Consider the following 22,862-nt stretch of genomic DNA (forward strand, 5'->3'; position numbering starts at 1 on the left):
GCAAGCAAGACTATCCCACTTTCCCTAATAGCGCATTTTTTTCCTGGCCTCGCCATCATTTACTTAACCCTTTCACGACATGGTCTCAGCACTGCGAGACAAATGGTCTGGAGCAAAACCACTGAAAAAAACAACAACAAAAATAACATTTTCATCTCTCTAAACTGTATGAATTGAGTCTTGCAAACTTAACTGTAGATTATAACAAAGACTTCTGTTGAGGTAAATGCTCTAATTCTATTTTACTATGAAGGGAATTTTCAGAGTGGGACTTGTGGTGGGAGGTTGACTTTCTTTCAAGCTGAAAAAGGGGAGGTTTTAAACGACTGTTCACAGTCTTTCATCCATACATGGGTCAGAGCAAACTTGCTCTGCTTTGTAAATCTTTCAAAGGAGGAAAGATGTGGGGACATTTGAAAAGGAAATAAAAATGTAGGTGCTCATATGTTTGAGTGCACTTTCTTTCTCTGAATTGAAGTTACACTGTCAGTGCTTTTTTGCTTACATAAAAATAAAGTATTGATAGTTTTGCTTGAGATGGGGATTCTTAATGCAAATGTTTCTTTTTGCACAAGATTCCTGTGATAAAACAACAGCCAACAATGAATTGATGATATCCGTCTGCTTATGCAGCCAAAACTTGATGTAGGTTTTTCTGCTGTGCCAAATTAGAAATACATAAATCAGCCGAACTGTTGCGCTGTGTGACATGTTCCTTTCTTTACCATGAACTGCAGTTTTTGACTCAGTCTGACATAGATGCTGCTGTAAATGCTCATTAGTGCACCAAATATGTATTAATCTGCCACTGAAAATAGTCCCAGACAAATGTGTAATTTACTCTTGTTTGAGTACCATTTGTTAAAAACCACAGTGCCCAGTCACTTCATGAAAATTATCAAGCCTCTGTTAAAAATGAAACTCCATTTTTTGTGGCAGCTGGTTTAGATCTAGCTTGTATGACGAGTCGATGACTATAGATGGATGAAGGTGATTATTAATGAGATGCCTGTCGGTCCTCATGTATATAAGCAACAAAAATGGTGTACAAGTGATTTATTTATGAAACAGAACAATCTTACACTAATGTTTGTAGAAAATGTATATCTAACAACACAAGTATACAAAAGAAATTTACATTTTGTGCATTGCAAACTCTCAAACAAAATGAACAAGATGGAAACCAAACATGAAAGAACACGAATGCTATACAGACTAACCACAGAAAGGTTTTTCACTGACATGTCCTTGATCCACACGACACAGTCACACAGTCACACTCTGTTTGTGGAGACCTTCGTCGGGATTCCTTTTTTTTTTTTTTTTTTTTCCAACCGACACTGCAAAGATTCACAACATCCGCAAGTGATACTGATGACAAACATATGCATTTAAAAAAGTAATTTGTATAAAATATTTTCACTGTATTTGATCATCGTGACTCCATCGCACATAATGACTGCCTGCTGAACCTCAGACCCTCAGCTTTTAATGTGATATGTCACTTGGCGCTCGGTACACAATATCAGATCCAAAAGGAATCAGGCACTTGTGCAATTCTCTTTATTTCACTAACTTTTAAACTGACGTGTTCCCCCTAATCTTTTTTTGTTTGTGCTACAGATACAAAGTCTTTCATTATCAGGTAAGAAAAACAAACAAAAGGGTGCTGCGGTGCCAGAAGCACATTTTGTAGCCAATTTTGGCGATGGACCGTTAATAAGCACTGAGAAATGTTTCACGTGTACCAAAGTGATATATCACTTTTGAGGACAACGAGGCACTGTCTGGACAGCTTAAAAAAATAAAATAAAATAAACAGTGGCTTTATTTTCTCTTTTTTTTTTTTTACATACACATACTACCCAAATAAACTTTCTTCGGCAGCTGCTTATGTATGTGATTACTTAAAAGCAGCTGATGTTTATCCTCTCTGAAGCTTTACGCTACAGTTTGTCTGGAAAAGAAAAACTAACAAGGAAAGGAAGTGCATGATAATGCTAAAGAAAAAAAAAGATCTTGTAATATAATGTGTTATTTTTGACTTTCGTGATACTCAATTATGCGTTTTGTCAGTGTAAACAAATAAATAATTATTTACAAACTAGCAAAAAAAAAAATGCGAACAAACAAAACAGGCGAAGCATAAATAATTTACAAAAGGAATTATAATACAGACTTAGTATAAACATCTTTGGCACTTACTAAAATGGCTTATTTCAATCATTCACTCAAATTCTCCGTAAAAAAAGAAGAAAAAAAAAACCACATTCAGGATGAAAGGGATGAGGAGAAATAGTAATGGACTTGAGAGATGATTATGCTTTGGTTACAGTTTATGTTAGATGTCAAGACACTTTATGACCAGTTGTTCTTAAAACAGAAGCCATGAATGAGCCGAAAGACAGAGAACAACCGAGTCGCTTACAAGCTTTAGAGAGTAAGGAACTGTAGGAGAGCACATACAGCATGTAAGTGGTTGTACAATGAGTCCTTTAAATTGTAGACATAGGTACAATAGTTATAATTAGATAATCTGCTGAGGCTTTTTTTTAAGAACTTGTCCACTCTCATTCGTTTTTTTTTTTCTTTCCCAGCGTGGGAAATGCATCAACAGGAAAACTGAAGTCGGCCACGGTTTCCTCTCCAGTGGCACAACACGGAAAAGCACGGAAAGTCTCATTTACGTTGAAATGGATTCAGCGATGACGTGATGTTTACTTTGAGGGATTCTTGTCTTTTTGCCTTCTGGTGTTTTCCTACCAGGCTTGATTCAGTTATCTGCGAAGAGATGAGAAAATAGCTTCCATTACCACCACATTTATAATCGAATCAAGGACAGTCGATGAGATTCACACGGTCAAAGTGCCAGAGTGCGGCAGCAACATGTGCTCTGTGTGCCTCAAAAAAAAAAACAAAAAAGCGTGCCTTCCGTTATGTGGCTGTGATTGTGAACAAGGCTGCAGGCTTATTTTCCACTGTTTAGCACTCAACAAGAGATCTGAAGTCCTTGGACCGACTCACAAGGTCTTTCACAATGCATCTGGGGCATTGTACACAGGCAAGCGGACAGGCAGAAACATAGCGTGACTCTTTTTCTTGCTTCAGCCAAACAAAAACACATAATTCCTTTCATCGTTACCTTGTGAACACTGTTGGCAACTCCGGCTTATCTGAGGTTTGAGAAAGATGTTGAAGGTTTAAAGACTTCAGCCATTTTACTAGCAAGGAGGAGGTTCCCCCCCCCATTTTCTAACATTGTACTTTATACATATCAAGGTGTGTTGACCTTTCAGTGTTTGCAACGGGCATCCACATACAGTATACACACAAACACACACTAAGTAAAGCAAGACTAGACTAAGAAGATCCTACATAGCTAACACCTAAAATACTCATCACCACCAAGGCTAATGGTGCGTGTCCACAGGGGAGTTTTTGGACACAAGACGTTGCGCTGCTTCCCAGAATTGTAGTTTGACCAGAAGGATAAACAAACCTACAAACGTGCACACTTCCTGGCTTGAATGGACGAGAGCCACTCATGGCGGCTCATTTTGGAAACCTCTTATGTTTTACAAAATTAGTTAGCTGAAATGTGTTTCTGAAAATATCTTAGGCGAGAAGTAAGCCACCTAGTTGCTGAATTTGTCTTCATTTTAGATTGAATACGGTGAGTTTGCAATACTAGATGTTTTCAGATGCAGAAAGTGGTGCAGCATGTACCTGATTTGCATAAAGATCGCTTAGACCTCAACTTTATGCAAATGAGGAGCGGGCAATGCAATGCCCCACCTCTTGAATGCAACGCAACGCGCCAGGAATGATGCTTAAAAAGACAATGAATGGGAAGCCTGGAAATGACGGATCCTGTGGACACGTACCATAAGCACTTGCATGTACAGCTACTTACATTTACTAATTGTGCAAAATCCTAACTCTTACCCACTAGCAGGAAAGAACTCCAAAGATATTTTTTGTGCCTTGACCGACTCCCCCACATGATATTTGACGGACAAACATTTATGGTAGGAACTTTAAGGTAATGAAAGTGTTGGCACTAACCTCTGCACTCATACTTGAGGTCGGAGAAGAACACCAGCTCTTGCGAGAAGACAAACAACCCTAGCCTTCCTCCAGCGAAAGTCTTGTCATAAACTGGTCCCGAGTCAGCCATGATCTGTTTACCTTCATAGACCACAACCCTGCAAAATCAAAGACAAAATTCTCAGTGTTCTGAGATTATAAAGCTTATTAATGTACAGAAAATTATGTCACTATATTCAAGGATGAAAATCATAAAAGTGAATAAATATAATTTAATTATACTATATTAACTGGTAAATAAACCTCTACGTTCATGTCTTAAGCAACATTTCAGCAATTTCTTATTGTAAACCTTTCTTGAGGTGATCTGTTTCTCTTTGTTCTCACAATATTACATCTTTCAAATCCTTTCTGTGATCCTGTAAAAGGTCATGTGGCAGAAACACTGCAGTGGAGGGACCCTTTGTCGGAAATGTTGCTGATCATTGCAACTATGCTGCTCAACTCTGTCTCTTACCTTATAAAACCAGTCTTCGGTCTGTGAATGAGATGCCACCTGTAAGCTGTGTAATCCTTCCAACCAATGTTCTTGGGGTCGTGCCACAGGGTACGCACCTAAGCAAAAAAAGTTAACAAGACTTAATACTGCAACATACAGCCTTTTAAAACAGACCAACTAGCACTTAGACTGCTGCCCACCTGTCCCGGAGTGTTGCCCGTGTGCCACAAAGCATTCCTGAGGTTTTCTCCGGTGCCAGTGGTCGAGTTGACGACTTTGAGCGAAACGCCAGAAATGCCAAAGGCCTTGGAGGGCTTGTCCTCCCAGTATGTCTGTGTGATCTGCTTCCACATCACTACATAAAAGCGCCCACTCGACTGGTAGCCGAACACAAAGCCTGCATAGTCGTCGTCTCTGTCCGTGTTCACGTACATAGTTCCGCTGAAGTCCACAGCGCTGAACTCATCAAAACCTGCGAGGGTGTGAGAGATGTGTGAGGCTATCTTCGGGCTGTTGTTCAAACTCTTTCAAAGAGTGGCAAATTAATATGAAGTGGTTGTTGGGGGTGAACGATGCTGTGCTGCTCACCTACTGCGATGCCCGGGTCAGAGTTGGCAGTCTGAACCAGCTCTTTGCCCTGGTGTCGGACCACCCAGTTTGGATCAATTTGAGTGGTTCCCTTGGGATCCAGGTGGACCATCTGGAACTTCCGGAAGTCTGTGACACTGATGGCGTTGTTCTCCGGACACACATCAAGAATATCTGGGATACTGTCGTTGTCAAAGTCATCTTTGCAGGCGTCGCCTCTTCCATCGCCTGTAATATGTCAAATGAATAGCATTGACCTTGGTTAAGATTGTACATGCATGACATGAATGACATATTATCCTGTTTTTCCATAGGTTTGGAAAATCTCCATGGCAGCTCACATGGGTGTCATAATACTCCCACTGCAGTGAGCATTGAGGAGCTTCTCCAAGATAATATGAGTGGGGAAAAGAGCAGTTCCTCCCTGGGAACTGGCTTTACTACATTTGCCAAGTGTAAGGAAATTCAGCCATTATTTCATGCTGTGACAACTTCCACTGATACTCTAACTATCTGGGGCCTGAAGTCTATTATGGCCAGACTGCAGGCCAGGATCTCACAGTGGAAAGGACGCCAGTGGCTAATGAAGGCCACTGTGTCGGAGTAGCTAGCTGCTTTCTGTCATCAACGTTGTTATTTCACGAGGGGCTAAAACGATTCTATCAAATAAACACTATCTGACGAGCTGTGAAGAAAGTGAACGTGTCAGTGTCCAGGCCCTTCCTGCTTTCGCGGTCTGTTTCCAGTTACAGACAGCTGTACAAACTCCAGGTAACCCTGCTCAAATTGGACGCTGTGGATTAATCACGAGCGAAGCCTGAAGGAAATAAAACCTTCACAGCCTGGCGTGTGCCCGCCACTGAAGTCATGCAGAATGACATCAGCCGTGCCAACCCTGTCATTGACTCTTTCCACAGCCACCACATTTCACACCTGCTGTAGTGAAGCTAATTGCTAACTGCAAAAACGTCTGGGAGAAGGCGCACCAAAGCAAGACGTGAACATCACAGAGTAATGAGTACAGAGTCTGACTGCATGGAGCACATTGACTGAACCAGGCATATGTCATTGACTGCTAGCTAGTGTCAATAAGATGCTAAATGAGCCATTAATGGCGCAATTGATTTGTCAACTGCGGTTTCCCTGGTCAAGAATTAAATCTTAATCACGAATGCAAGCCAATGTGGACCAAAAGTCCTTATAGTACTTTGGAGACAAGCTTACAAATAGTGCAATCTGTAGTTTGAGCAGCAGCGGTGACAGATTTTAGAGTGGGGAGCTTTGATGCAGGCGCCATTCAAAGAAGTTAAACATTTTTTTATTCACATAAACTAACCGCACTGTACAAAGATGGCTGAAAATCAGCAAAGTTCCCCTTTAAAACCAAAGATTTTTGTACTACTCTTTGTACTGTCACTTACGCATCACTGCATTAAACTGTATGTATACTATTGGGCAAATATGCACAACTATGCACAGCTTGATTCCCCCAACACTGCAACCTTTCAACTCTTTAAACATTACAACCCTCACCATCAGAGTCCAGCTGGTCCGCGTTGGGTGTCAGCCTGCAGTTGTCCTTGTCGTCAGGTACACCATCATCATCATCATCATAGTCACAAGCGTCTCCTTTGCCATCCTTGTCATGGTCAGCCTGGTTGGCGTTGGCCACATATGGACAGTTGTCCAGGTTGTTCTGATGGCCGTCTTCATCAATGTCCTGGTTATTGTCACACTGATCTCCAACCAGGTCATTGTCAACATCAGTCTGTTGGATAAATATGGACAGAGGTTTAACACTTACTATAGCTACTGTCGTGGATCATGTCATTTTTTATGTAGTGTAGTTCAATACCTGGTCAGGGTTGTGTAGCAGTGGACAGTTGTCGCACTGGTCACCAACTCCATCCATGTCAGTGTCCTTCTGTTCAGTGTTGTACACATAGGGGCAGTTGTCGTTCTCATTCATGATTTCTGAGGAAAAAGGGGCAGTTGATGATCTACTCTCAAGAGTTTAAGATACAAACATCATGATTAGCTCAGTATAGCTACCATCTCCATCAATGTCCACTGCGCAGGCGTCCCCTTCTCCATTGTTGTCAGTGTCTATTTGAGCAGGGTTGTGTTCATACGGACAGTTGTCGCAGCGATCGCCCACCTCATCCTTGTCGAAGTCGAACTGGCGAGGGTTGTAAAGGAGGGGACAGTTGTCCTGTGGTGGAAAAAATTAGGTTGGTAGGGAACTATAGAATCGAAAAATGAATCTGATCATAGATTTAAACATGTCCTCCATGTGTTAGAAAGTGTCGTACCCTCTCATCTAGAATTCCATCATTGTCGTCATCCTTGTCGCAAGCATCTCCTTGACCATCTTTGTCAAAGTCTTCTTGTCCAGAGTTCGGAAGGCTAGGGCAGTTATCCTGAAATAGTGGTGGGCAGTTCAGAAGTGGTGTAGGTTAGAATAACTGCAGGATAGGATTTAATCAAATAAGCTGAAGAAAATGTAATGAAATACCTTCTTGCAGTGATAAGTTGCATTGGCACCACACACGAGGTTCAGGTTGGGCCAGCCATCCAAGTCTGAGTCCTCTCCACAAATGAAGCCGTCTCCAGCGTAGCCAGTCCTGCACTCGCACTTGTACATGGGGTCACTGAAGTGGCTGATATAGATGCATTCGGCATACTTGTGACAGTTGTGGGTCTTGTCCTTGCACGGGTTCTCTGGCTCACACACCTACAGAAGCAACAAGGCAGAATTGTCACCAACCATATCCAAACAGGCAGGAAACAGAGGAAAGATATGAGTCTCTGTCCTTCTCATTAGATTTTTTATAAACAGTTTCCATTTTGATGTCAGGCTCTAACAACATGTCGAAGTTAAGATTATACTACAACTCCTAGTATGATTCTTTTTGGATAGGCACTCCAAACTGAGGGCTGCTGCAAATTAAAGTGAAGGTCTTGTGGAGAAATGCAGGACAAAGCCAAAATGTGGGGCACTTCTGGGCACAGTTGATTTTTATAAAAACCCAGTAAATGCATCATACATCCCACTATGACCCACTGTTGCCCCTTTATTGCAGCACAAGGTATTCACAGCTGCCACTCATTACTAGAGGATGAACAGAACACCAGTTTGGATGCCACTCCATGAGCTCATCGAGCAGAAAGTGACAGTATGAACGGGCCTTTCATCGAAACTGTGAAATAGAGCCCCTTTTTGCCAGCAATGAAACAATTCCCTTTTCCCCAAATCAATTAGTGAATTTGGGGCATCATCTCAAAGACGAGCAGCTGCGGAGGCCGCAGGGTGACAAAATGGTCCGCAAGGGATGTTATGTAAGTGTCAGATGGAGTGGCACAACAAGTTGTTTTTTTTTCAGTTCTCCAGGGACTCTGTGAATTCAGGGAGCAGAAAAAGTGTGTTCCAATCAAGTAAGTAATATGGCATATTTGGAAGTTACCTGTCGTACAGCTAAATTATAGCAGGAGTTATGACAGGATTGGAAAGTGGAAATACTGAGCTGCAAAAGAAAAGGCTTCATATAATTTTTGCCCGAATAAAAGCACTGATCCATTCGATGTCTACAGCAGAAATAAAGTACTGTTCCAATCTGCCTCTGATCTTACAGTGAAGGAGATGTATAACAGATGTTTGTTGTTAAAAGTTGCCCAACTCTCCCTCCCCTCCCCTCTCTGCTTGCTGATACTGGGTCAAGGTGAGCCTAATTCATATATGGTGGCCCAGGGCCTCCCCTCAAACTCTGCGCAAACACTCTCACAGCTAGAATGAGGGATATAAATCACCGGTGCTGCCTCTTCCATCATTCATAAATTTGGATCTGACATGCAAAAATCCACAGTGCCTGGAGCGCAAGGCCCACAGCTTATCCTTTCCTTTACCGCATTTTGTTCTCACTTGTTTGACTTGCATCCAGTCACCAGTCTGTTATTACCACTGAATCAAAGTAACCTTCAGCTCACCTGTTTGTTCTTCTTGGCGGCCTCCACACCCATACCGAAGGGCTGGGTGCCCTTGTAGCGTTTGGGACAGGGCAGGCAGTGGAAACCTGGATCGGTGTTGACGCAGCGCTGCGTTCCAGCGACTTTGTAGCAAACATCAGATACCATGTCGCACTGGAAGCGGAAGGGAAGAGCGTCAGTAAAAATGCAAACTAACAATTACATAATTGAAGTCTTAAACGCATGTATGGTTTATGCACACGAGAAAAACAAGGCCCTTTACCTCGTTAATGTCTTCACAGTGGGTGCCATTTCCACGGAAACCAGCAGGGCATGGGCCGCACTCCCAGGATCCATCTGGAGCGCTGTTACAATCCACTCCACCAAAGCATGGGTTAGATAGACAGCCATCTGCAAGGGATTTGGATGACAAGAATGGATATAAACAGGGGAAACTGATTTATAAATCCCTGGACATATCTGAACAGAGTGCCTCCAAGTGACTTAACTCTAATTTGTGATGGTTTTTACCTCAGTGATGGTGCTTCAAGATAAACCCCCAGCAGCTGTGACGCACTTTTCACCCAAACTACGCAAGAGAACATATTTTTTGTGGTTTCATAACGTGAGGGTTTTATTTGCCCTAGACTGGCTTTTTATTGCCTCCTGGCTGAACCAACTGAGACAACTAGTATACAGTGTTGGTTTGCGTTTGTGGGGCTCTTTGCAGAACTTCTGTTTCTTATGCAGCGACGTTAGGGAGAAAATCTTTTTTTCATAATTTGTGTGAACCAACCCTGCTCTCTGAACCAAGTCTGCTTTCAGTCAAAAATGATAGAATCATAAAGTTAAACTTGTAGCAACAATACTATGAGTCTATAGCCATGCTAGCTATGCTACTTAGCGTTAATGTTCATGTTAGCATGCTAATATGCGTGAGTGTTTAGCAGGTAAAATGATTAAGATGTTAAGCATTTTAGTTCAGGGTGTTAGCATGCTGACATTTGCTAATATAGAGCAAAGGCTGATGGGTATGTCATAATTTTGCAGTTTATTCATCGACAATTCTCCACTATCCTTTACATAGATAGATAACCATTGGCAATGTAAGCTAGTCACAAGCCAACGTTATGTTGTTATGGCTCTTTTTTTTAGACTCGTTGCTTGGAGGAGCTGCCAAAAACCAAAGTGACTGACATACGAGCAGTAAAGCTACAACCTCACTGCTCAATAAGGGATTTAAATTTTATGTGTCCAGCATATCTTCAATTACAAAGGCCTGTCATTTTAGCAGCCAGCTAGGCTAGCTGACAAGCTAACCTCGCTAATTAAAAACAAAGTGTGTATTTTACCAAAGGTCTGGATGAAAGTTAATCATGAATCATGGATCATGCATGACTGTACAAATTTAATTGCACCCATCCAGTAGTCGGTGAGATATTTCTGTCTGCACCAAAGTGGTGGATCGACCGCTGACTGCATGGCTGAAAATAAAATGTAAAGTGAATGCTACTCACCGATTGGACAGTCTTTTTTGTTGCAGCCAGCCTCGTCGTTGGCCTCTCCAATACACTTCCTGCCGCCATGCTGAGGTTGAGGGCTGTTGCACTCACGCATTCGAGTTTTGACTCCCCCTCCACATGTTGCTGAACAGGTTGCCCATGGAGACCAGGGACCCCAACCACCATCAACTGAAAGCATACAGAAATAAATTTTTCTGTAGTTAATCTTGACATTGAGCATTTTATTCCACAAATATTCAAATTCTTTGCCACTAAATAAAAATATGTCAATGCTTAAAGTCTAAAATCTGGATTGCTGCAGGAGAGTCAGAAGCCTGGAATTTAATCCCACAAGAGAAAACATATTGAGCTGATTTGAGTCAACATTTCCTGAGAGACAGACAAGAGGTCAGTCCAAAACACATGGGGAATGTTGCCTTAAAGGAACTATTAGGCATAATGAAGTTTGGTAGTCAGTAATCGATTCTGCTTTTGCGTGCGAGTAAAAAAAAAAAAAATTTAAAAAAGACTTACTGGGACACGGCTGTGCAGTGCAGCGCTGAGTTTCTCTCCCGCTTCCCTCGCAGTCTTTGCCCCCCAGCTGTGGCACGGGAGCATTGCAGTGGCGTATTCTGGTGATCTGTCCCTCTCCGCAGGTCACAGAACATGACGACCACGGCGACCACAAACTCCAGCCTCCGTCCTGCCGAACTGGGTATCAAACACCAAATGCGTGAGGCGGAGACAACCAAAACGGACGTCATGCATTGTCCGCTGGATTTCCACTCAGTCAAATGGTTACAGGCGTGCTTAATTTGCGGGAGTAAAAAAACAAAATGGGCACCTCATTTTCTACAAGTAAACATGTGATTCTGGTGACGATGGCTCGGTTTCAAAGATGTTCTAAGACACTTGCGGCAGCATTTATGTCATTGTGGGTAAACTGTTCTCCAACGGTTAGGCTGATTCAGTCACTCACACAGATGCAGTGCAACGTTAGCTGCAAGCAATAAAACACGTGAACCCTCGCAGTTTATCGAACACCCGAACACCATCAGTTCTGAAATCAAGCGTCTCCTGACACCCCACCAAACGTACAGTTCATATAATGCTCAAATTCATTTATATTTCAGGGGTCTGCATGGCAGGCGGTGGTGATTCATTGCACTATGGAACACCCTTTCAGCCAATGATTTATTTGGAATTAACTTGACTGGGCACACCCTGCAACCAGACCATGAGATCCAGCTCTTCACTGGAGTTCAGCCTCACTCAGATGGATCCATTTTCAACAGATTTATGGAAGCGTGAACTCGCACTTTGGAGGATCTCATCTCATATTTAACTCTGCGTTGATTTTTCCATAGTTCTGTCATGAGCCTCTCTCCCATTGCTACTGGATGCCATATATCTAAAGGGAAGTTCCACCAATTTTATACATTGAAGTGTTTTAACAGTTCTTGGGAGTTCGAATGCATATGTGAAAAAGTAATGTGAAGTCTTTAGCGGCTCCAGAGGAAGCTGCATGTAATCTTATAAACTGGGATGACACACATGCAATGGTTGCATTGTGGGTTATGTAGGCACCAGGTTTTGCAAAAGAAGTCCACAGGTCTTACTTTGCACTCCTGTAACACTGTTGGAATCATAATCGATACGGCAGAACCAGAGATATTACCAGGCAGGTAATTTATCAGATTACATGCAGTTTCCTCTGGAGCCACAAAAGGCTTTACACTACCTTTTTCAAGCATGCGGTGGTGCCCCTCTAGACCTGCAAACACACTTTGCATGAGTGCGAGAGAAGAACTGAAGATTATGCTCACCACGGCTATCGCATTTTCCGAGGCTGCACTTGCGGGTTTGGATAGAAGGTCCATCGCAGGGGTTACTGGTTGCGTCGCACGAACGACCCCTCTGTTGAGTTCCTGTCCCGCAGGTGACTGTGCACTCCGTCCACTCCGACCACAGGGACCAGCCATCCTCACTGTCTTTAGTTGGAAAGCATCAAAGCACAGTGAACACTTTGGTCCTTTGCTGGCATAAGAAACACTTCCCTTCAATGTTCACGTAATGTCAAAACAGGGCAATAAAAAGAGATCACAGCCACACACTGCTTTTTATTCTTTATGTCGGCCCGTTCATCGCATGACCTCATCTGAAAAAGCCCACAGTAGCCTTTCTGGGTGTCTCACATTTTAGCCAATAAATAATGTGGTTCGCTCACAAAGACAAACTGGCTGCAACGGTCCTGTGGTATTAAAATTTAATACGTGTGGAATATTGTTTTTTTTTTTTTTTTTACAGCACGCTGAGCCATTAATTTAAAATAGCATGCATGCGTAAAACTCTGCATGTTTATAAGCATGTTTATATGCTGGAAGTGCTGGCTAATCCGACTACTTACGCAGACACACGGGGCAGCACTCGCCGTCGACAAATGAGGGGCTGGCACAGGCCACTGCAGGGCATGTAATCTGGTGGCACACGATCTTGGACTCCTGCCACCCATAAATGTTAGAGTTACATCAGGGTCACTGACATCCACCGTACATCGATACATGTTTCCATTATGACTTGGCACTACCTGGCAGGTACATTTGGTGCAGCTGTCCACAACCCAGTCTTCCTTATCGTCAAACAGCCGGCCATCCTGCCAGCACATGTTTTTCTCTTTAGTGTTCTTCATCCTCCCAAGGGCCTCCTTCATGACTGAGTTCTCCTCCGTCTGAACACACAACAACAGACAGATTTGTAGTCAGGGCGCCGATCAGTCAGAAAAGGTGAGGACTAACTCGCGAGAAAGGTGCGCTGCATTCCATGCAGTACGTGAAGGTGAAGGTATACACCTGCTGACAAGACGGTTTTAAGAGCGCACATGTGAGGTTACTTTTCCACAGGGATAGCATTCCCTACCTAAATATATTAGTCAAATTAAAGCGCAAATATCACTCTCTGAGGAGCAAAGCCACAACCACACACATCATAACATTTCAAGTTGCAATAGTTCAAAAAACAAACTAAAATGATCAATAAAATGTGAAGAAATAAAAGTGTTCTAAGGCTGGCACTGGCCTCTGTTTTCTCATAACACCGATCCAAGCTCCCAGTCTGGTTGCTTACTGCAAGGCTAACTAAGCTAACTGGCTAATGGCAGCTGCAGTTAGCAGTGATATGTGATAAGTGATATATCTGCTATATGATATGCTGCCCCCTATTGTGTTGGAGTATGAACATAAAGGATGGAGAATTCTTACATGTTGGACCTTCAAGGGCTGAATGAAGCATGCTGTCATACTTGTAAAGAATCTGTCCTACCGGCATATATCCCTCACTGGCTCAGTGAAGCATCAGGTCATTTTGAGACATCTTTCTTTAGGCTTCATGAGGGAAAAAAGGGTCGCGAACCAGAAAAAGCAATGACAAATTCTTAAAGGAACTCAAAAAAGCTACTCCATTGTAGTAACGAGAACATGAACTTGTAAAAATGCTACTTTCAAAATGTGCTTCTCATTACTGCAAATTGCAAAGACTTAAATTTCTTTATGTCTCTAATGTTGCTTGGAAAACAGCCCACTGAAAAAGTGCTGCTTAGCTTTGGACTTTGTGACCTCCAACCCAATTGGAGACCAGGGGCTCTCTGGCTGGACGCCTGAACACTTGGGAACTGTCAGTCGATAAACTACTGCCAAAGGTTTGTGTGTATGCAAGTGTGTGTGTGTGTGTGTGCGTCCGCCCATTTGGAAAAAGGAGGCGGCAGTGTGCAGCACTAGAATCTGAGACACCACTCGGTCTGGAAGAGCCTCAGGGACCCTTCTCATCCCAGTCGCTTTCTTTTTTTTTCCCAAGGTTCATGCCCAGACTCTCTTATTGCTGGGAGGCTCCCAAAGGAAACACATGGGCTGTTTAAACACAGCCAGACATTAGGCCGGACCCCATCGCTGCCAGGGGAACACTTCCTATATCCACATGTAACATGTCATAAAATCTGTCTGACTCACGCTGCCACAGATAGCAAGAGTCAGGCGGGTTCAGCCATCACAGGCGACTCTATAAACAGTCCTGCGGCTACTTACTGTTTGCTTTAAAACCAATGTAGGTTACCTAGTAACCTAATTCAAACCTCTTACGTCCTGGCTGCCGCACAGAGGATTGGGTCATTTATTTTCCTAAAATGTCAATTTCCTTTAAAAATGTTGACTCTCTTCCCTCTCGGAGAGAAAGATTTTGCTGATTTCACATGCGTCACTTCAATTGGGCTGTTAAGTGCAGCACAAACAAAGTCAAAGTAAGGAATAAGTTGATTTACACTCTGTCACGTCTAATACTCACCACTTTTTGCAAGCCATCGATGAGGTTGCTGACCACATGTCGCAGGCCTTTGAGCTCCTGGAACATGGTGCTGAGTTCCTCGCACGAGCGCTCGCACATATCGGTGCCCGCATCGTCCGTCTTCTGACCGATGACGTTTGTGGTGATGGAGGGGCTCACATCCACAATTTCTGTGCTCTCGCTCACAGTGTTAGCATCGTCTGGAGGGGCAGGGAAAAAAACGAGACGTCAGGGCGGGAGAGGCAAACGAATGAGCAACACAGACGACGGTGATGGAAAACATATTCGAGAGATACGATGATTGAAACGCGAGGACTCAGATTTCCTGTTTTCACGTACGCAGACAAAAGCTCACAACAATGTGGCGATTACGATGTTTATCGTGTTCCCAAAAAACAGATGTTCGGTCAGCGGTGTTCGACTCGTGAAATGTATCTTGTTTGAAAGGGTGACGTTAAATCTTTCCACCAGAGATGACAGCAGGGTTGGCTATAAAAAAAAAGACAAACAAGAAACTGAAATCTGGATGCTCTTTGTGTGAAACCACACTGCTGTCGTAGCTCTCTTCGACCCTTTTAGCTAATGTGACACATCCAACATGAACTTAACAGACTAGAATGACCACACAGATGGATTTACGAGGAGCCCGTGCAGCTCACGGTCTCGTCCTGGAGGTACCCTCGTCTCGATGTCGGCAGAGCAGAATTCAAAGTGTGTGTGAAAATCCCTCCGGTCATCACTTATCCCATAACACTCTGTGGAAGGATGCAGTTTTAAAACTGCGGGGTTTGATGGGCATAAAGAGGCTAAATGTTGAGCCTTTGCACAATCTGTAAAATCTGCAGCAGGAAGCCCACCACAGATTAACGCGTCTGCCAGCTGTGATCTTTGTGCAACGCAGACAGACAGAAATGCACATCACAAGGCAGGACGAGGAGGGGGGGGATCTTGTGTGTGCGTTGAGTTTGCATCAAATCATATCAAAGTCCCGAGCATCTATCCGAGAGGCTCCCCCGCTCAACCTTCCCTGCTGTGCGATGCTGAAAACAAACACACAACGCACATATCAAAGCTCCACGGGATTCCGCTCAGCCAAAGCACAAGCGCATATCTGCCACTGCTTTGGACCTCGCTATGTAAATTGGTGAAGATTAATGGCAGGCAGGGGGACTCTAAATCATGAAGCCGTCCAAATTGCCCAATGATGTCCCACTGTAGCCGCTCCTGTGTTTTCCCCCTTTTTTTTTTTAAGTCTGCTGGATTCATTCAAATCTCAGCGGGGCTGCACGCTGCGTGTGTGCATGTGAACGCGTGCTAGCTCGCCTGCGAAAGCGTTCACACATTCTTCTCTCGCTGACGGACAGTCTCCGCTTTTCTCGGAGAGGTAGAGGAGAGAATTACAAATGAAAAAGGCTTGCCTAGGTTCAGTGCTGCTCATTAATGTCTGACATGACAGGGTTTTATGAGCGTGGCTTGTGTGGGTTTATGACTGACTCTGGGCATTAGGAGTACTACCCAGTGCAGAGCCCTGACTGGTACCAGCCGGCGTGCAGAAAACTTCCAGGCCCTGGTGACATTTGTTAAACAAATAAACTCATTGAGGTGGAATTCAACACTGCTTGTGGCAACGACCTCTTCATCGTGGACAAAACCACACACACACACACACAGCATATGGATTTGTTTTGTCACGGTGAGCCGAGGATGCTGTTTCCAGGGCTGGTGCCTCTTTAGCTTTGTAAACGATGATTATCAACATATTTACTCTGCAGCCACTCTTCGCGTGAGGATCAAGAGGTATTATTCCTCATGTGAGCAAAGCTTCAGCTGAGAAAAGCAACACAGTCGGCCAATTCATGACTTCATTGTGTGTGTGTGTGTGTGTGTGTGTGTGTGTGTGTGTGTGTGTGTGCAGCTGGAAGTGGAAGCTCCCCTCTCTGCGCTATAGCATTCACTTTCTCTTTTCTTTCCCAGGGAACTGTCCCAAGTCCACTGCCAATGGAAATAAATGTAAGCATCTGCATCTCCTTTTGTTCACCGCGCACACCGCTCGACCTCCAGCCACCGCGTCGACACGGCTGTTTCCGTAAACATGAAGTAATGGTGGGAGATCTTGCCTCATATCGAATCTGCGAGCTCTCTGGCCCACTTCTAGACTAAAAATAAATAAAAAATTTAAACGACCGAAAGAGTTAAAAGAGAGGCGCCTGGGAACGCTAAACTGCTTGGTATGGAAAGCTGTCGTGGTCGATACTTAACGAAACGCAGATACCGTGCTTTTGAGAGGATCGCATGTGAGGGAGTTTCCCAATCACATCTGTGAGGTTTCAGGCTTCAAACAGCTTGCAAATACAATTATTTTGACTCATCATCTGGCTTGTGAAAATCACACACATAGAAATGGTTCCCACTAACAAGAGCATGGCTGGAGAGTTGGGGTGAATGCTGGTTTAAGCACCTTTAAACACACAGACACACGCACACCTGCATGCAAGCACGCACACACACACACACACACACACACACACACGCACACACACACACATTCATCACTCTTACCTTGTTTGGAGACCTCGCAGTCTCTGCTGAGCAGGACGTCTTCAACTGGGGTGTCAAAGACGAAGCGAACGTTCTGCAGAAGGCCCTGTTGGGAAAGAAAAGGCACGTCCTAATTATATATCTGGACTACTTTGGCATTATATGTGCACTTATTCTTATTCAAGCATGCATTGGGAAAGTCTTGACCCTCTCACACACAGTTACACTCATTTCTACACACAAGGGGCAATTTAGAGTCTAAATTTAGAGTCCTTTCCACACAGAAAGTCCAGGGCAACACGGAGCCACTCTGCCACAATTTGAAGAGAGCCTATGTTAGTCTCCTGGAAATGTGTCTAAAACCCCAATTTAGTCTCTTGTAATGTATGAGAATGTTGTAGGGTCATTTAGCTCTCACAGCCCAGCTGGAAAACTCACAAAGAGACTGAAGTAGGAAGCCAACTCAAGCTCCCATATCCTGGGAAATCCCAGTCTAGCTTTCAAAAAGCCCGGAGCCTCTATCTTACCCTGAAGTGGTTCTCCCGGATGGATCCCTTTGCAACGTACATGCGGCTTCCCTCAGCCTGCAGGTGCTCGTAGAAAGGCTCGTCCAGGATGTGGCTGTCTATCAGGCTGCAGCCCACAAACAAGTTTGCATTTTCCCCGTGAATGTGAAGGGTAATATTCTTCCACTGCGAGTCAGACAGGTCCACATCCTCGAATGAAACCACGTTCTGGGAGTCCTCGACCCAGTAAACCAGGTCCAGAGAGTTGGCCCGTCCGTTGGACACGATCTCAAACTGCCGCTGGCCATCGGGGCCCTCCAAACCAATCAGGGTGCCCCGCGAGGCACGGTCCTGGCGTATGCTGGCTGCGAACACAAAGCCCTCATTGTTTTGGATCTGTCGTAGGATTTGCTTCAGTATGGGGGGGCTCACTGGGGGCAGGTGGTCGAAGCGGATGAAGCGGTAGGCAGGGGCGTCTGAGTTTTGGCCCCGGAACTGTTTGGCCCCCAGAGTCTTGCGCGTGATGTGGCTGATTTCAAACAAGTCAAACGACGTCTCGTCCTCCTGCTCACCATCTACGAGTCAGACAAGCGGAAACACAAACAGGTAGTTCGTTAAAACACAACAGCTGCTGAAATGGAAACATACTTCAAAGCTTCAACCTTCACTTTCACCTTAAAAAAATCACTGGAATGGATGACTGCACTTCAGTTTCTAGCATCATTATCATCATATTAATGACTATTATTACATTGTTGTTACTTTCAGTCAGCATTACAGTCATTTTCCACTTACCTTCAGGTAATGCGTGGAGGAAATTAAATGATAAGAGCAGCAAGAAGAGACTCCTCCTGAGAATCATGTCTCCTTCAGAAAACAACAGAAATTCCTTTGATTAGACTCCCTCAGATGTTGAGTTTGCACTCGAGCATCCTCCTGACACATGAATAATTCCATGCATAAATAATAACGCGAGAGAAACAAACACAACGGAGGATAAGTCAGCAACAAACAAAGCGCCCACAGCATCACATGTGCATGAGTTGTTCAACAGGTGATGGATTCCTTCATTACTTTGTCCAGACGTTCAACGATGACTTACCTGGCGATTTTGTTTATCGTCGTCTTAAAACTCAGATATCCGACAGAAGAAAAAAATAAATAAATAAGACAAAAAAAGGAAAAAAAAGAAAAAAAAGAAGGAAAGTTGCAGTCGAGGCGAGAGAACAACGTGTCTGATGATCTGAGCCGATGGTCGGATGAATGAGAGGGAGGGGGGGGGGGGGGTGATCTCTCCTAAAAACCTCGTGCACAGAAACCGTACAATCCACCTCGGTTGACTACATCCACAGTGTGGAGGACTGGAGGCTCAGCAGTGACTGAGGCTCCCACCTCCCTCCTCCTTATATAGAGGCTGCGGACAGCCTGTCAATCAAAAGCCTCTCCGGGCTCCGAGCGGTCCGAGGACGGTTGTAGAGAGACGGGGGTTGCATAATTATCTTCCGATGGCGTAATTTGTCTTATCGTGACCCCTCCTCTCCCCTCTCTCCCCCACCGTGATGCCCGCAACCACCTTTCGCTCAAACCCAGCTCCTCTCTCTTTCTGTGTGTGTGTGTGTGTGTGTGTGCGTGCGTGCGCGTGTGGAGCCACTTACTTTCACTGGGGGAGAGAGATGGAAGGAGGGAGGTGGGCTGTGTTATTCTGTAGGGGACAAAGTTATCATGATTTAAATAAAAGAGTGAAAAAAAAATATATAGAAATATTCTGACATGTTGTTATTAACTGCATTTTGATTGAAACTGAAATTTAAAGGCACAGTGTGTAATTTCTGCCACTAGGGGTCTTGCAATAAAAAAAAAAGGGAAAAAAAGTGTTTGGAGTTTGTTGTCTTCAAACAACCACCACTACTGATGGAACTCAGGCAGACATGCTCCCATAGGAGGTAATGTATTAAAGGTCCACTGTGCGGTATTTGAGGGAATCCATCGCCAGAAATCAGAAATGGAATATAAAACTCGCAATTGTGTTTTTGGTAGTGTTAACACCTGAAACTGAGAACAGTTGGTTCATTCATTACCTTAGAATGAGCCTTTTATCCACCTTATTCCTGGTCCCCACGATTCCCTGTGATCCTGTGACCCTCCTCTGGTTGCACTGATCACCATCCTGGTATAGGGGGCGCTCTGGCCTCTTTGTAATTCTTTAAACCACGCTTATACTCATTCATGGAGCGAAGGGTGTGGTATAAGGTTCATTCATTCATAAGCAGCTAACACCTCTAAAGCCTTCAAAGTTTCGCGTTGTATAGTTTTTTAATAATACTTGGTAACTTAGAACTTAGTTCCGAGCACCAGCAGCATCACCCGTTATTGTCTCCCCACATGTACAGAGGGAACAAATCAGCCATGTTACACTGCTTCATTTCTACTGTAGCCCAGAAAGGACAAACCACGACTGGTTCTTGAGAGGGCTTTTCAAATCTATAGCCATCATATTTGGGGAGGCTGAGGCAGGCGGTATTCCGTTTGTTTGTTGCATACTAAACCTCAATGATGGCTGCCACTAAATGCTACACACTTGACCTCATGAGTCTCATTCACGCTACGTTTCGTCACATTCACTGACCTCCCGCGTCACTGACACATCATCCAGTGTTTTCCTGGAAGTTACCGACAACCAACTAAATGAAATGAACCGTTTGCCTGTGTAAACCAGGGTTTGGAAATGGTTGGAAACATTTGGGAAAATGTTAATGACACATCTCAACAACAATATACAACAAAGGTCTAGACCCGCAGAAATGTTGCATGTTGTATTTTTAATTCACATCTTTGAGAATCCCAGCTGTGTCCGAAAGAAAAAAAAAAGAACATGAAAATGACCTCTAATACAAAAGATACTTTGGATGCTTCCACTTAGCTGGCACGCCGTGCCTGGAGATCGTCTGGCTTTTGCCAAGGCTTCCCTCTGCGGTGTCGGGGTAAGAAAAGCTGATACAACGTCTCATTCCTGGAGCCCTGCGGAGGGATCACAGGGCTGGATGTGGGTAGGTCTTTGTGTACCAATAGGATACGTCTCAGGGATGGCGTGCGTCAATTGGAAATGTGCATTCCATTTAGAGGGGAAAAAAAAGGGGGTTGAAGAGCAGGCAGCTTCTAACCGAATGCCGATTGCCTTTCAGAGACATGGATTCACTGACCTGACATAAAATTAGAAACAGTAGTGAGCAGTCAGTCAGACGTACGAGAATATGACGACGTCTGCTCATGATAAAAGCATTTCTGCAGTGGCCAGGGAACATCGGATTAAAGCTGTCGCGGCTGGAAAAAAGCTGATGCGCTCCGCAGACTCGTGCATACACGAAACGTCACAGTAAAACAATTTCAGTGTCTCAAATCAGAGTGAATTTGTCCCGTTTATATCATACTCATCCAAGTTGGAATGACAGTTACGGGAGGAAAAAAGACTTCAGTGGCTGGATTTTGATTTGTAGACTTTGTTAAATACAGCAACCATTATTCTAATAATGTAATTACTGTCCCCAAGTCACGTCGACCAACAGCTCTCACTTGCAAGCTCACCCACCTTTACCCCTATGACAAACAGCAGTGGAAAATGGTTAACTAAATGTAAACTCTGACATTCTCCAAATCCCCTCTTAAAAAAGGGCAGACAAAACAGGCCGTGGAAGTGGAGCTGTAACGGGCTACTATTCGTGCAAAGTCATCTAATATTTATAAATGGGAGGAGAGGGGATAAAAGGTAGCAACAAATCCATGTCAGACTTGTTTACACCAAGCTGTGCCATAAAGAGAGTCAGGAACACACTGCTCTAATATCTTCCTCAAGACGCACCGCTGGCCCGGTTCAACTTTCCATCGCCTTTTAAGATATTTTTGAAAACGCTCTGGGTCATTTGGATCACACTGCGATCCAGAGCCTACCTTCTTTGCGGAGATTCACACATAAACGCGGACTCCTCCATTAATGCTGCAAATACCAGAGATCTGGGGGAGCCGTGAAACAAAAGTGATGGATGTCGGTTAGGTTGATAAACAACTATAGTTTCCAGCTCTCTTCTCCAAGCTCTGACTTCACCATTGAGGTTTATGTGTTTTTAACAAAAAAAAAAAAAAAAAAGTGGTTCAGTGTGACTCGGGAGCACAGTCCAAAAAGGAAATCTGGCTCCTGAAATGTTTAAAATACTGAGAGCTGGAGAGAGTGACACATATGTAACATGCAAATCTCACAGCATCAGTAAAATACAATAGTTCTGGGAATGATGAAAATTAAGAGGTTAGGTAGAAATGGCCTTTTTAGTTAAGATTTACTTCGAATAGCCCCTTTAAGTTAATCATGCCAAAAGTTGAGTAATGCCAATGAAAGAAATTTGGCCAGAATGGCTGGCATTGTAAAAGATCGTTGCATCATCTCCCAAATGGAATGACTGCTCCCTTTGCATGACAATTGCACCATAATGTACATTATGCATTTATATAACTGGAGAGTAGCACCATTTTCTTTGAACGTGACTGTCCTCGCTGCTCATTTGCTGTGTTCTTCACTTACTACAGTCATTACTGGTGTTAGTTTGCTTGTGGTTATGGCGATGGGATCAAATGAAATTTCACTGCTGCAAAGCCAATGTGGCTGCTCCCCTCTCCAGCCTACTCTGGAGGTGAGTTTAAACTTAGAAAATGATCCTTGGTTGACTCCAGTTTGCTGTTTCAGGTTCTATATTTTTTGGGGGGGTTACTACTTGAATAGGTTGACACACTTTAATGCTCAAAAAGCACATCAGTGTTCTCATACTGTCCAGTGCAGCAGCTCTGAATCCCCCCTTTTTGGTCCTTCTTTTAGCTCCTGTCTCTTTAAGCCCCCCATTC

The 22,862-nt window shown here is 43.9% G+C and overlaps 1 protein-coding gene across 3 annotated transcripts; it reads right to left on the reverse strand.

The window, feature by feature from the left end:
* Positions 1 to 1,041: 1,041 nt before the first annotated feature.
* Positions 1,042 to 19,675, reverse strand: thbs2a (thrombospondin 2a). 3 transcript variants are annotated; one of them, XM_037124804.1, is made up of 23 exons: positions 19,631 to 19,675; positions 18,771 to 18,842; positions 17,997 to 18,550; positions 17,491 to 17,575; positions 14,932 to 15,131; positions 13,187 to 13,327; positions 13,007 to 13,100; positions 12,426 to 12,590; positions 11,134 to 11,310; positions 10,615 to 10,788; positions 9,381 to 9,508; positions 9,119 to 9,271; positions 7,650 to 7,868; positions 7,447 to 7,554; positions 7,187 to 7,346; positions 6,990 to 7,108; positions 6,668 to 6,902; positions 5,135 to 5,362; positions 4,747 to 5,018; positions 4,565 to 4,662; positions 4,066 to 4,205; positions 3,143 to 3,173; positions 1,042 to 2,781 (listed from the first exon to the last, which is right to left on the reverse strand). In XM_037124804.1, the coding sequence occupies exons 2-23, from the start codon at positions 18,835 to 18,837 to the stop codon at positions 2,778 to 2,780; spliced, it is 3,552 nt and encodes a 1,183-aa protein (XP_036980699.1). In that variant the 5' UTR covers positions 18,838 to 18,842; positions 19,631 to 19,675; the 3' UTR covers positions 1,042 to 2,777. The 3 variants fall into 3 exon arrangements, with proteins under 3 accessions (XP_036980699.1, XP_036980698.1, XP_036980700.1); XM_037124803.1 differs by lacking the exon at positions 19,631 to 19,675 and adding an exon at positions 19,078 to 19,252; XM_037124805.1 differs by lacking the exons at positions 3,143 to 3,173; positions 19,631 to 19,675 and adding an exon at positions 19,078 to 19,252.
* Between the last annotated feature and the right edge of the window lie 3,187 nt (positions 19,676 to 22,862).

This window comes from Acanthopagrus latus, chromosome 15 (genome assembly GCF_904848185.1).
Source record: "Acanthopagrus latus isolate v.2019 chromosome 15, fAcaLat1.1, whole genome shotgun sequence".
Taxonomy (NCBI): Eukaryota; Metazoa; Chordata; class Actinopteri; order Spariformes; family Sparidae; genus Acanthopagrus; species Acanthopagrus latus.